Genomic DNA, 14,711 nt, shown 5'->3' on the forward strand with positions numbered 1-14,711 from the left:
GACTAATTTCCCTAGTAGATTTATGCTTACACACAAGACCGTCAATCTTGTTCTGTAGCAAAAATAATTCTCCCCCAAAGCAAACTAACACAACATGGTATTGTAGAAAAACAGCCACAAGCAATGGTTGCTTCCTAGGCAACCTACTTATAATTACATCTCATAAGTGATTAATTGTTGCTTATGTAACATATTACGTATACATCACTTATGAGATGTAATTCTAAGTAATATACTGTATATGACATATTTATGCATCACATATGTGACATTCCTTATAGGTTGCTTATGGAACATATTATACGATATATGTCGCTGGACATTTTTCAAACAGGAAGTGAAGAACAACAATAATCCATGTATTCCTAGAGAGAAGAAAAATAGTGATTCCTCTGAGGAGAAGACCTTACACTCCACATATTGGAATTTATTGGCTCCTCTGCAGTGGTCTAGCTAAACATTTACCTTCCAGCTAATTGTGAGAAGTATCAGGAAGGAGGGGCCAGTCAGTCAGTGCATCAAGGCCTAGACGCTAGGCTAACGGAAGGGTAATGTATTTTTCTCTATGCCTCCTGGCCCTTTGCCACGCCTTCCATTAAAAGGTCCTACTGTTTTTAAGTGGTTCAAACAGAACTGGCTTACTCAACTTTGCTGACTTACTTTACACTAAGTTCCTAACATTTCAGATTGACAAAGAACTAGCAGTATGACTGTGGACCCTGGCATCGTGAAAGCATACAGTCTCAGTACATAGAATCCAGTTGGTTGTAATTAAATAGGCACAGGTTGTCCCAAATAGCACCCTAATTCCTATCTAGTACACTTTATAGGTAATAGGGTGCCATTTGGGACACAGCCATTGGTATAGAGTATTTTCCAAACATTACCTCCTGTCTTTTTCTGCCTGTATGTCTCTTCAGCCTGTTCTCAGAGCAAAACATATTATGGTTGACTCAAATCCGTGCCAACATATGTTACTTTATATTAGGTTACATTACATTGACTAGAAGTAACATAGTAAATGTAAATCGGGGACTTTCAAATTAGTATCATATGTCACGTTTGGTATGGACAGTAGGTTACTTAAGGCAAAATGTAATGTGAATGTCTAGCGACCCAAAGGTTGCGTGTGTAACAGATGTATAATGTACTCTCCATGCGTTGTGTTTTCTCATAATAAATAACTTCGGCCAGTAGTCCCAGTTGAGCATCATTTATTTCTGCTGCTGTTGTTAAATGGGAAACAGCACGTTAGTTGTGCAGGGCTTAACAGTGTTGATGGCTGTCGATGGCAAAATCCCTTGCATCACATTTTCATACTGGGCGAACAAAATACAAAAATACAATACAAAATATAACATGTGTAAATACCTGTTGTTAAATGGGAAACAGCACGTTAGTTGTGCAGGGCTTAACAGTGTTGATGGCTGTCGATGGCAAAATCTGTAGCATGAAGACAACTGTGTTAGCCGTGGCTTATGTGACCATGACATCAGTGTATGCTAGCTAACACAATTATTTACAGCAATCATATGCCAAAGCACATCCCAGAAAGCCCCTCAATCCCTAACAGGTACCATATACCCACACATGTATAAAATCAGTAACGTACAGCAAACTTGTACACATTGTAAAATAGAAAATAGAAAACAGTATTCAGAACGTGACCTACCCCTTGCATCACATTTTCATACTGGGAAGACCTGACGTTCGTGATCTCCCCCTATCTGCAAGCGGGGCCAATCACAACACCCCTTATTGTCATCAGAGTTGAACTAACCAATAAGAATGCTTGAACATCAAATACACATTTCTTTAGAGGCAAGTGGAAACATAACCAACCCTGTTACATTCTCCCCTGCTGAATTACACTTGCATACTACAAAGAAACTAAATGAGGTATGCAATACCTTGCAATACATATGTCACCAAATATTCCAGTGCAAAGACTATTCTCTAAAGAGAATTAGGGGAATTCAAAGACCCCGTAGGAAAACATGCCTGTTACATGTTCAGTACACTCAGTGACAATAAGAACCTCAGACAGAAAAACCTTGGCCTACATGACCCCTGACCCATTACCTCTATAGGGTCTCTTGAAAGTTAAAAGTAAAAAAAAAAAATGTGGCTACAGACTACAGACCCACACAGGTACTCTAATGAATTCTGTATGAAAAACCCTCTGTGTCTGCATAGTCTCAATGAGTCTCACTGGGCGTTTCCTAACTCGACCAGCCCCTGACCTGACAGTCCTAACAGAGTTATCATTACGTTTAACCTGTTCAACTACAACCACCATTGGTGGGTCACTGTCCACAGTCGATGGGTAGTCAAGGTCAAGGGTTCTGTGACTGTTGCTGGAACTTGTGCCACCAGTGGCATCTTCAGAATGTCTTTCTTCCTCAGAGGGTTCGGACATTTCTTCTCCAAAGGTTACCTCTGACATGCTTGTGCCACCAGTGGCACCCTCAGAATGTGGTGAGTTCTGAGGGTCCCTCGCCAGTGGCCCATCTTCCAGCACATCTAGGGTCTCTTTTTCAGAGGGCTCCGACTGTGTTTCCTCCGAGGTCTGTTCTGATACCCACACACTAGTCCTCTCACCGATGTCCATTTCTGGTATATCATTCATGGATGAGTCCTCCATCTCCTCACTCGGATCCTCACGGTCTCCCGTATTAGGTGTCTCTAAGGCAGTGTCAGGGAGAGGCAAAAAGTTTACAGGCATTATCAGATTACGGTGGATCGTTTTCTCCTGGCCAGTTGACATGTTCTGTATCTTGAAGATGTGGATGTCACTATTCTTCTCCGTAACAATATAGAGGTTGTTCTCCCAGCGATCCGCCAGCTTCCTCTTTCCACGTTCACCCTTATTCGCCAGCAGCACCCGATCACCGACCTCCACTGGAGCTCCTCTGATCTTCCTGTTGTAGAGGCCCGCATGCCTCTTCAGCTGTTTGGTTGCCGACAACTGTACAGTCTCCATGGCCTCCCTCAGGTCTCTCGTCAGGGACTTGACGTACTCATCATAGTCTACAACATTTGAGTCTTGTAGCACCGTACCAAACATCATGTCGACAGGCAGACGTGGGGTTCTCCCAAACATCAACTGGAAAGGGGCGTGGCCCGTGGTTTCATGGACTGTACAGTTGTAGGCGAAGGTCAACGACTTCAGCTTCTGGGGCCACCTGTGCTTCGCTCTCGTAGGTAAAGCCCTGATCATGTTTCCCAGCGTTCTATTGAACCTTTCGACTCCCCCGTTCCACATCGGATGGTAGGGAGTTGTGTGCGACTTCTGGACTCCTGCAGCACTCAACAACTCAGCAATCAATTTACTTTCAAAGTTGGCCCCTTGGTCGGAGTGGATACGACGAGGAAAACCATACACACAGAAGATGTTGTTCCACAGCTGAAGGGCCACTGCTTTAGCTGATTGGTTCGGACACAAGAAGGCATGGGCCATCTTAGTAAAATGATCAGTGACGACCAGAACATCCAAGGACTTGTTGTTGGAGTCTTCCGCAGACCAGAAGTCCACACACACCAACTCGAGGGGCTCAGTCGTGATGATGTTCTCCAGTGGAGCTCTGGCCTCTGGCTCGGGGGCCTTACTGAACACACACCTCTTGCAGGTCTTGACATACTCTCTCACATCCGACTCCAGACCATGCCAGAAGAACCTCTGTCTCGTCAAGTACAACGTCCGCTGTTGCCCCTGATGACTGGCTTCATCGTGGACACCCTTCAAAACTGTCACCCTCATTGAGGTGGGTACTACATACTGGTACGTCTTCCTCTTTGACAGCAAACTTTTGGTAACGCGATATAGTACACCCATTTTCAGAGTGAGCTTCTCCCAGGTCTTCAGAATCCGCAGAGCCTCGATTGGTTCATGGCCACGTTCCCTCCTAGAAGGTCTACGGCCCCTGTCCACGTAGAATACAACTCTGGCGAGTGCATCATCCTGGCGCTGCTTTGATATCAGGTCGTCACGGGACAGCACTCTCACATCTGACATCTCAGATGGCACCAGTGACTGAGTGAGCTGAGGCAGTAGCAGTGCACAGTTCTGTAGACCAGCCTCCTCTTGCGACCTCAGGACTGCTGACACCGCTTCCTTTGACAGAGAACCAGGAGAAGGATAGGAGGTAGTTTGGCAGTCCATGACAATTTCATCTACCTCAATTGACGGTGAGCAGCTTTCGAGGTCGAATGGGTGGTTCGACCAGCGGAACACATCTTGCACCTTCTCAGCATGTACTCCCACAGCTTCCTCCAGCAAGGCCTTGTATGGAACCCTTGTGATGCGGTGGAGAGCGCTCGGCTGCACAAATGGCTGTCTACTGAGTGAATCAGCAATGACATTTTTGGGACCGGGGATGTACTTTATGTCAAACTCGAATGGAGCGAGTTTAGCAACCCATCTCTGTTCACAGGCGTCCAATTTGGGCTTGAACAGGATGTATGTTAATGGGTTGTTGTCTGTCCATACAGTAAAAGGCTTGCCCCTTAGCCAATGACTAAACTTCTCACAGACTGCCCAGCGTAAAGCAAAAAACTCTAACCTATGGGCAGGATACTTTGACTGTGCATAAGTAAGAGATTTGCTAGCGAATGCTACGGGCCTGGCTGCAGACCCATCCTCTGGCACTTGGGAGAGGACAGCACCTAATCCATTACTAGATGCGTCTACAGACAGCAAGAAAGGTCTACTAAAATCAGGGTGGGCTAGCATGACCTGATCGAGGAGAGCTTGTTTCAACTGACTAAAGGCCTGTTTGCACTCACCAGTCCAGTCTGCTGCTGTGAGTTTCCTATGTATTCTTCTTTTCCTCTTTCCTTTCCCATGATGGCGTGGTGCCTTCGTCCCAGTTGTCAGCCCATGCAGCGGCTTAGCGATGGTGGAGCACCCCTCAATGAACTGCTGGTAATAGACTATCATTCCGAGAAAGGACCGAATCTTCCCCTGGGAGGGCACGTCCGTGTTATCCTCCATGAGATCCTTCTCTGTCATCCCTGCAATAGCCTTCACTTTTTCCGGGTCTGTGGCCACACTTCCTTCACTGATGACATGCCCCAAGAACCGCACTGACCTCTTCATGAAATGGCATTTCTTTGGAGCCAATTTCAGATTATGGGCCTTGAGACGCTCAAAAACTGACTCCAAGCGTTGCAATCCAAGTTCTTCAGTCGGGGCAAAAACCAGCACATCGTCCAGGTAGCATAGAAGGCTAGAAAAATGTTGATCCCCAAAAATGCTCAACATCATCCTCATGAATGTAGCTGGGCTGTTGCACAGTCCTTGTGGAAGACGGTTATATTCATATAACCCAAAAGGAGAAGTGAAGGCTGTAAACTTCTTGTCGTCTTCATGCACCTCCACATTGTAGTAGCCTGAGGTCAAATCCATTGTAGAGAAGAAGGCATTGCCACCCAGAGCCGCCAGAGCATCAGCTTGGTGAGGTAGAGGGTGAGCATCCTTTACGGTGCGAGCATTGAGCCATCGGAAGTCTGTACACAGTCTCAGATCGCCAGACTTCTTCCAGACCAGCACGAGCGGGGAGGCATACTCACTGCTGGATTTCCTGATTATCTCTCGCTCTTCCATCTCATCTAAGGCCTGCCTGAGCTTGTCATAATGGTTAGGGGAGAGCCTACGGTAAGGTAGCCTAAAAGGCTTAGTGTCACTGAGTCTGATGCGATGGACATATCCAGTAGCCTTCCCGCAATCTAGTTTGTTCCGGGAGAAGATACACTCGTAGCGGGCTATTAGCTGAACTAGCCGGGCCTTACACTGTTGCGACAACTGAGTGGACTCAATGTCAATGTCACCTAGCCCTAACTCGTGCAACACCTCACTTGTCACTCTGTGCGGTTTTACGGCACTGTCAACGGTCAAGCTATCTCCACTACCATTGTCAAAGTCTTGATTGGCATCCATTTTGTGTACCTGCTGCACCAGGGGGACCGGTTCGACAGTGGGCCCATCTATGTAGTCAGTGTCAAAGTCCTCTAATGCCATGCAAGGAAAAACATCCGCTATCTTGGCATTGCGTCTCACTGTTACTGGCTTTGGTGAGGGATTGATAACTTTAACAGGGACCCAGCCATCGCTCCACAATGTCGCTACTGTTCTCCCCACTAGAATGTTTTTCGGTCTTGAGCGTGCCCTCGTAGGCTCAATAACGACAGCACTGCCCGCAGATACATTTTGAGGCGTACACAACCGGCCCCAGACTAAATGTTCCTGCATGGGCTCCAATGTGACCGCCCGCTTCAGCCTTACCGTGCCCACTCTTTCCGGCACTTCTGTCCCTTTCCATCTCTCTACATTAGCCAGCAGACGGAACAGTTTGTCATCTCCATTGTGTTCAGATGATGACATCTTCTCCCAGAAGTCACCGGTCGTCTTCAGCTCCCTGGTGAGGTGTTTTATCACGTTGCTGCCTAGGATGAGCTCATCACGTTGGCCATCCACTACTAGAACAGGGACAGAGACACTGCTGCCATACACAGACAGATTCAATTCACACACACCTACAGGCTTGGTCTTCAACCCCCCGCAGCCAACCAACACCACTTCAGTCGGACTGAGGGAGCCACTCTTGAGCACACCTGCTTTCTCAAGGCGTGGCACCACTGTAGAGCTCAATGTGCATGCCATAGAACCGCTGTCAATCATAGCGCTCACCTCTATAGCATCCCCCAGTAACACACTAGTATAGAAGAGTTCATCGTTGTGGAGCACTCTCTGTGTATTTTGCATAATGACTTTTTCGTTCGACTTGACTTCATCACAAACACTTGAATATATTGACTCTAAATCTACAACACTATCGAATTGGGGCACCTCACAAGGCCCAGCACTTCCTGCCAGCTAGTTTTCCTGCCGCTGTGTCGTGTTGCTGTTTGATGGAGCGACGGGAGTTACCGATGAAGTGCGAGGACATTCCCGACGTTTGTGCCCAGCTGCATAACAGAGGAAGCATAGGTGGTTAGAATAACAATGATCCATTGTGCTGTGATTCGCATCCCCACACACTTTGCATTGCAAAGGCGGGTTCTCCCTTCTGGGCCTCCTCTGGAAACGGTTATTATAGCCGCCTACAGGTTGCTGAGGCCTCTGCTCCAAGACCCGTTCAAGCATGCCCATCACACAATCCAATGCCTCGGATGAGCCATTTGTGGGCTGCTGCAAGGGGTCCGGGCAGTTTGCAACAGCCGACACTGGCCTACTTACTTCCTGCGTCAGTGTGGTGACCAGTGGGGCCAGCCGCAAGGGACTTGGAGCCTTACACTTCCTCTGGTACTCCTCCAGCCTGCCATGGACCTCCGCAGCCGTCCACTCATGCAATGGTTTGCACATGAATATCAATGACAGCTCTGGGTTCGGACAGTGCTTGATGAACATGACAGTCAGAACACGTGATGGATTGTCTAGCTCCTTGTTCTGCCTCTTCAAACAGTCCTCTGCCACCTCTATGGCTCTGTTCAGTCTGATCCAGTAATCAAATGGAGTCTCACCTTCCATTGGCAACGTAGAATAAACATCAGCTAGAGGCATGTCAGAGTTGATTGTGTCGCTAAAGTGATGCTTCAGAATGTCAAAAACCGGTCTAGGGCCCTGGCTTAAGTCAACTGGGTTACTGCGTAGGCTTACTCTTACCACGTCACGTGCCCGCCCTGTCAGCTTACCCAAAACTTCATCTGACCTCTCCTGCTCACCATAGCCCTTCTTCTGCATGTACACTAACATGGTCTCCTCCCACTCATGCACTGTGCATTCCTCTGAACCATCCCCCCTGAAACACGCTGGTTCCCTGACATCATTTTTCACCACTACATTTAGACTAGAGCTGGCCCCAACCTTGGTACCACCAACATAATCAACCTTCTGTCCCACCCCATCTCCCATAGCCTTTGATTCCAAACAAGAGGCAATATTTTCACCTATGGAGTAACCTATCTGCTTAACAATGCCCGCCAGGAAATCCATAGACACATCCTCCTTCCTAGGATTAGGTGAAACTGGCTCGAATGCACTGAGTTGAGGTAGCTTTAAATCATGTGGAAGGTGCACACTTGCCTGCGTAGTTGGCCTGGCCAGAGGTGTGGAAGTAACTGGAGAAATAGCTGCCCCCCTACCCACTGGCAGTGAAGGGTTAAACATGAAAACTCCCCTACCTCTCCCAAAACGTTCCATTTTTAAAAATTTTGTTGTTGTTGTAAATATTAAGTCCCCCCCCCAAAAAATATGAAAATTATCACAATCAATATGAACACTTCTATAAAATCAGCTTGAACATAATGCACTCAAAATAAAAGTTCAGTAGTAGTTGTCTAACAAGACCAAGAATCAACACAGAAAAGTAACAAGAAACGCCTTAATAAATAGTTGTCGCCACCGTGTGGTAGAAAATGGCATCACCCTCACGTTAATTGGCTTCCGAAGGTCACTAGCGTAACAGCACAATTACATCACTAAATAATCATAACATCAACACATACAACTAATAAACAGTATATTATATTCCCCACTCACTCATGCTACCAGGAGCTCCCTGAGAACTCCACTTGCGCAGAATGCAAAACCTAGGCCTTAGGCGTGTATCAGCAGCCACAGTACTTCTTGAAGCCGGGTCTCCGATCCCTCCACGTGACGTCCGGCGAAGACAAGAAGACGAGTCACGGCACCAGTGTAACAGATGTATAATGTACTCTCCATGCGTTGTGTTTTCTCAAAATAAATAACTTCGGCCAGTAGTCCCAGTTGAGCATCATTTATTTCTGCTGCTGTTGTTAAATGGGAAACAGCACGTTAGTTGTGCAGGGCTTAACAGTGTTGATGGCTGTCGATGGCAAAATCCCTTGCATCACATTTTCATACTGGGCGAACAAAATACAAAAATACAATACAAAATATAACATGTGTAAATACCTGTTAAATGGGAAACAGCACGTTAGTTGTGCAGGGCTTAACAGTGTTGATGGCTGTCGATGGCAAAATCTGTAGCATGAAGACAACTGTGTTAGCCGTGGCTTATGTGACCATGACATCAGTGTATGCTAGCTAACACAATTATTTACAGCAATCATATGCCAAAGCACATCCCAGAAAGCCCCTCAATCCCTAACAGGTACCATATACCCACACATGTATAAAATCAGTAACGTACAGCAAACTTGTACACATTGTAAAATAGAAAATAGAAAACAGTATTCAGAACGTGACCTACCCCTTGCATCACATTTTCATACTGGGAAGACCTGACGTTCGCGATCTCCCCCTATCTGCAAGCGGGGCCAATCACAACACCCCTTATTGTCATCAGAGTTGAACTAACCAATAAGAATGCTTGAACATCAAATACACATTTCTTTAGAGGCAAGTGGAAACATAACCAACCCTGTTACACGTGTTCGAATCTCATCACGGACAACTTAAGCATTTTAGCTAATTAGCAAATTTGCCACTACTTACTACTTTTTATCTACTTTGCAACTACTTAGCTAACTCCTGTCTACTACTACTAGGGTTGCTTAGCTAACCCTTCCCCTAACCATAACCCTTTAACCTAACTCCTAACATTAATCCCTAACCTAACGTAGCATATCCTACTAAAGCAGTTGAACGTAATATATCATACTAAATGGTTCAAATGCGATAAAGACCGAGGAAACTATACGTCCTTCCATTTTTCTTATATTGTATGACCGCTATCACATTGGTAGGCCAATGTAATGTAACTTAACATAAAGTAACATGTCATACTAAATGGAGTGGCATGGAATTTTGTAAAATATAATATGTTTTGCTCTGAGACCAGGTTGGTGTCTTTCTGTCTCTTTCTGTCCTTCTCATCAGCCATCTTCACACCGGAGTAACCATAGGTCATACAGCTCACAAAACCAATGACAGTGTTTAAGTAGATAAGTGTAAGGCCTTTTTTTTCCACAACAAAGGACCCACTTTGCCCTTTAAAGTGGACTCATCTTTTTGATAAGCCACCACAGCAGATGGAATACCAATCAGTAATCATGTAGTACCAGATTGACGAGCATTTCAAATACATATTTAGAAGATCCAATTCAATCTGGGTCTAATGATTGCCTCGCAGCATTCATGGTAGTGTGTGCTTGACAAAGCTAACAATGGAGAAATTGAGTACCAGCAAAAATAAGTTATTTTCTTCCTTAATTTGCAAGTCCAACAACCATCACTGTATGGAAGCTACTCATGTGGTCACTACCTGCGTGTAATAATCACCCACTGTTAGGATCAACACAATAGGAACTCAATTTTAACATAAAATGTTATTCGTCGTAATATTCAAGACGTGTAGGCCTACCTGTTATTGTATTTCTGTATTATTTCCTATACTATCACATGTAATACTGCTCATATGCTTGGGATCACCTTTCTATTAAGCATAAGGTGATACTGGGGTTGGTGACCAGTGATATAACGCATTGCATTTCTCAGATACCTAACTTGGTTGTCGCTCTGCTCTACAGATCAGGAGCGGATAGGAAGGGACTCCAACTACGAGCAAGAGGGGAAGGTGCAGTTTGTTATCGATGCAGTGTATTCCATGGCCCATGCGCTGCACAACATGCACAGGGAACTCTGTCCGGGGAAGGTGGGCCTTTGCTCCAGGATGGATCCCATCAATGGCACTCTACTGCTCAAACACATCCGTATGCTCAACTTCACAGGTCAGCCACTTACTTTGTACACACACACACACACACACACACACACACACACACACACACACACACACACACACACACACACACACACACACACACACACACACACACACACACACACACACACACACACACACACACACGCACACAGGGTACCCATCACCCAAGCACACACCACCTCGCCATTTCTATCAGATTTGTGATGTTTTTCTATGATTATTTCATAAAATGGGATTAATTACACGATGTGAAATATTTACACACGATTGAAGACATCTCTAAACTGAGAGGAGAGGAGACTAAAAACCATTCAGAATAACACATTGTCAAGAGAGGGCCTCTTGACGAAATAAAGGAAATATATTTTGGGGTATTACAGAGATTAATTTCAAATGGATTAAATGGAGAGAGAACAATGCTGCTCGCTGGAAAATCTAGAAAACTCCTTGAAGGGGGGCAGTCCATTGAAATACATACTCCTGGGAATTGTTTTGGGATCAATGTTTGGCAAAACATCCAAGAAAACACTATTATTGATTACATTTATTACAAAAGATGCAATGGTGTATGTGAGAAACATGTATCTCCTAAGGAGGAGATATGAAACCAACAACTGCATGTGTTTTTCCTGTCTTATTTGAAGACACCAAGGAAAACTACACCAACTACACTAACAACAAGATCAGTTGTAGCAGGTACCCCGATCTGTATGTAGACGCTGTGCTGCACAAGTGGGCTGCTTCTGGGTTACACTCAACTTCCTCCTGTTGCATCATCAGCAGCACACATCAGTATGTTTAACATGGACACCCAACCCACTGGGGCTATGGGAATAGCAGACTGGAGGGTCATTTATCAAAGATAATATTTATCTCCTTCTCACCAGACACATAAAGTACTCACCAAAAAAACACACAAAGGATACATTTCATTTTTTTCCGCCTGGAAACAAAAATCATGACAGATTGGTCAGAGCAGTTTAAAATGCTTTTTTGTTTCACTTGTAATGAATTATTCCAGAGGCCACAGCCAGTGCTGTTTGTTGTTGTTGTCGTTGAGTTCAAGGTCTCCGCTGAGATTTAATTACAACCCAGTCTCAGTTTTAACCGCAGAGGGTCTAATGTGTCAGTCCTCTTATACACTATTATGTTTAAAGCATCCAGAATAATGTGCAAACGACAAAAAAGGTCAAACGTCAACAGCCTCCCAAAAGCAAAGCATTGGTGGTGTAATTAGTCACAGTGAGGTGGCCATATCTGTGGCAGGCTGACAATCATCACCAATCTCATCTAGGAAGATTGGTGGACTGCCTCTGTGGACTATCGCTACAAATCTACTCTCACAGTAGCAGAGAGAACCCCTCTTTGTTCAAGTGTGAGGACGCTTATCCTTCTGTCATTTCAAAAAGTATGTACTAAGTAGGTTCTTTGATGTCTTGATCTGCTTCTTCTTCTAGAAACCACAAGCAGTATGACAGTGGTAAAGACCTGGCATAGATATTTGTAACATTCCCAAACCAGAAACCGCTGATTGATGGCAGCATTCGGGTGAAACTGAAAGCACGAACCACTGCTTTTAACCAGGGCAAGGTGACCGGAAACATGACCGAATACAAACAGTGTAGCTATTCCCTCCGCAAGGCAATCAAACAAGCTAAGCGTCAGTATAGAGACAAAGTAGAGTCGCAATTCAACGGCTCAGACACAAGAGGTATGTGGCAGGGTCTACAGTGAATCACGGATTACAAAAAGAAAACCAGCCCAGTCGCGGACCAGGATGTCTTGCTCCCAGACAGACTAAACAACTTATTTGCTCGCTTTGAGGACAATACAGTGCCACTGACACGGCCCGCTACCAAAACCTGTGGACTCTCCTTCACTGCAGCCGACGTGAGTAAAACATTTAAACGTGTTAACCCTCGCAAGGCTGCAGGCCCAGACGGCATCCCCAGCCGCGTCCTGAGAGCATGCGCAGACCAGCTGGCTGGTGTGTTTATGGACATATTCAATCAATCCTTATCCCAGTCTGCTGTTCCCACATGCTTCAAGAGGGCCACCATTGTTCCTGTTCCCAAGAAAGCTAAGGTAACTGAGCTAAACGACTACCGCCCCGTAGCACTCACTTCCGTCATCATGAAGTGCTTTGAGAGACTAGTCAAGGACCATATCACCTCCACCCTACCTGACACCCTAGACCCACTCCAATTTGCTTACCGCCCCAATAGGTCCACAGACGACGCAATCGCAACCACACTGTACACAGCCCTAACCCATCTGGACAAGAGGAATACCTATGTGAGAATGCTGTTCATCGACTACAGCTCAGCATTTAACACCATAGTACCGTCCAAACTCATCATCAATCTCGAGATCCTGGGTCTCGACCCTGCCCTGTGCAACTGGGTACTGGACTTCCTGACGGGCCGCCCCCAGGTGGTGAGGGTAGGTAACAACATCTCCACCCCGCTGATCCTCAACACTGGGGCCCCACAAGGGTGCGTTCTGAGCCCTCTCCTGTACTCCCTGTTCACCCACGACTGCGTGGCCATGCACGCCTCCAACTCAATCATCAAGTTTGCAGACGACACTACAGTGGTAGGCTTGATTACCAACAACGACGATACGGCCTACAGGGAGGAGGTGAGGGCCCTCGGAGTGTGCTGTTGGGAAAAATAACCTTACATTCAACGTCAACAAAACAAAGGAGATGATCGTGGACTTCAGGAAACAGCAGAGGGAGCACCCCCCTATCCACATCGACGGGACAGTAATGGAGAGGGTAGTACGTTTTAAGTTCCTCGGCGTACACATCACGGACAAACTGAATTGGTCCACCCACACAGACAGAGTGGTGAAGAAGGCACAGCAGTGCCTCTTCAACCTCAGGAGGCTGAAGAAATTCGGCTTGTCACCAAAAGCACTCACAAACTTTTACAGATGCACAATCGAGAGCATCGTGTCGGGCTGTATCACCGCCTGGTACGGCAACTGCTCCGCCCACAACCGTAAGGCTCTCCAGAGGGTAGTGAGGTCTGCACAACACATCACAGGGGGCAAACTACCTGCCCTCCAGGACACCTACACCACCCGATGTCACAGGAAGTCCATAAAGATCATCAAGGACAACAACCACTCGAGCCACTGCCTGTTCACCCCGCTATCATCCAGAAGGCGAGGTCAGTACAGGTGCATCAAAGCAGGGACCGAGAGACTGAAAAACAGCTTCTATCTCAAGGCCATCAGACTGTTAAACAGCCACCACTAACATTGAGTGGCTGCTGCCAACATACTGACTCAACTCCAGCCACGTTAATAATGGAAAAATTGATGTAGAAAATGTATCACTAGCCACTTTAAACAATGCCACTTAATATAATGCTTACATACCCTACATCACTCATTTCATATGTATATACTGTACTCTATACCATCTACTGCATCTTGCCTATGCCGTTCTGTACCATCACTCATTCATATATTTTTATGTACATATTCTTCATCCCTTTACACCTGTGTGTATAAGGTAGTTGTTGTGAAATTGTTAGGTTAGATTACTCGTTGGTTATTACTGCTTTTCCGGAACTAGAAGCACAAGCATTTCGCTACACTCGCACTGCTAACCATGTGTATGTGACAAATAAAATTTGATTTGATTTGAGTAGTTAGTGGAAAGTATTTTTCAATTATACAAAATCCAATAGTGTTGATGTCAGCCACTCAGTTCTAAGACAGAGGGCATATTTCTATAAATCATTAACCTTTGTGCTTTACCCTTCCCAATGTATCCCCTGATACTTTTTTTTAGCTATTCTAAAACATCCACTTCTCAAATGTTTAATTTTGGCTCGCTCAGTTGCCGTCAATGCCTCAACATACAAAGCAAAGGTATCAAACATTTTCCAACCTCACTCTAGCCCCTGGTCCCAACCTCCCCCAGCACTTTCTTCCATCTCGTGCCCACTTCTTTCTTTGATGCTCCAAAGACTGACATGAAACTTCAAT

At 45.6% G+C, this 14,711-nt stretch overlaps 1 protein-coding gene across 1 annotated transcript in view; it reads left to right on the forward strand.

Annotated features, from left to right (window-relative positions):
- The window catches only part of LOC120020282 (metabotropic glutamate receptor 4-like), a 229,727-nt gene that overhangs the window by 157,651 nt on the left and 57,365 nt on the right, over positions 1-14,711 (forward strand). The window contains exon 8 of the mRNA XM_038963839.1: positions 10,513-10,713. Coding sequence (XP_038819767.1) covers positions 10,513-10,713 — 201 coding nt within the window. The remainder of the gene's footprint in view (positions 1-10,512; positions 10,714-14,711) is intronic.

This window comes from Salvelinus namaycush, chromosome 2, assembly GCF_016432855.1.
Source record: "Salvelinus namaycush isolate Seneca chromosome 2, SaNama_1.0, whole genome shotgun sequence".
NCBI classification, from domain to species: Eukaryota; Metazoa; Chordata; class Actinopteri; order Salmoniformes; family Salmonidae; genus Salvelinus; species Salvelinus namaycush.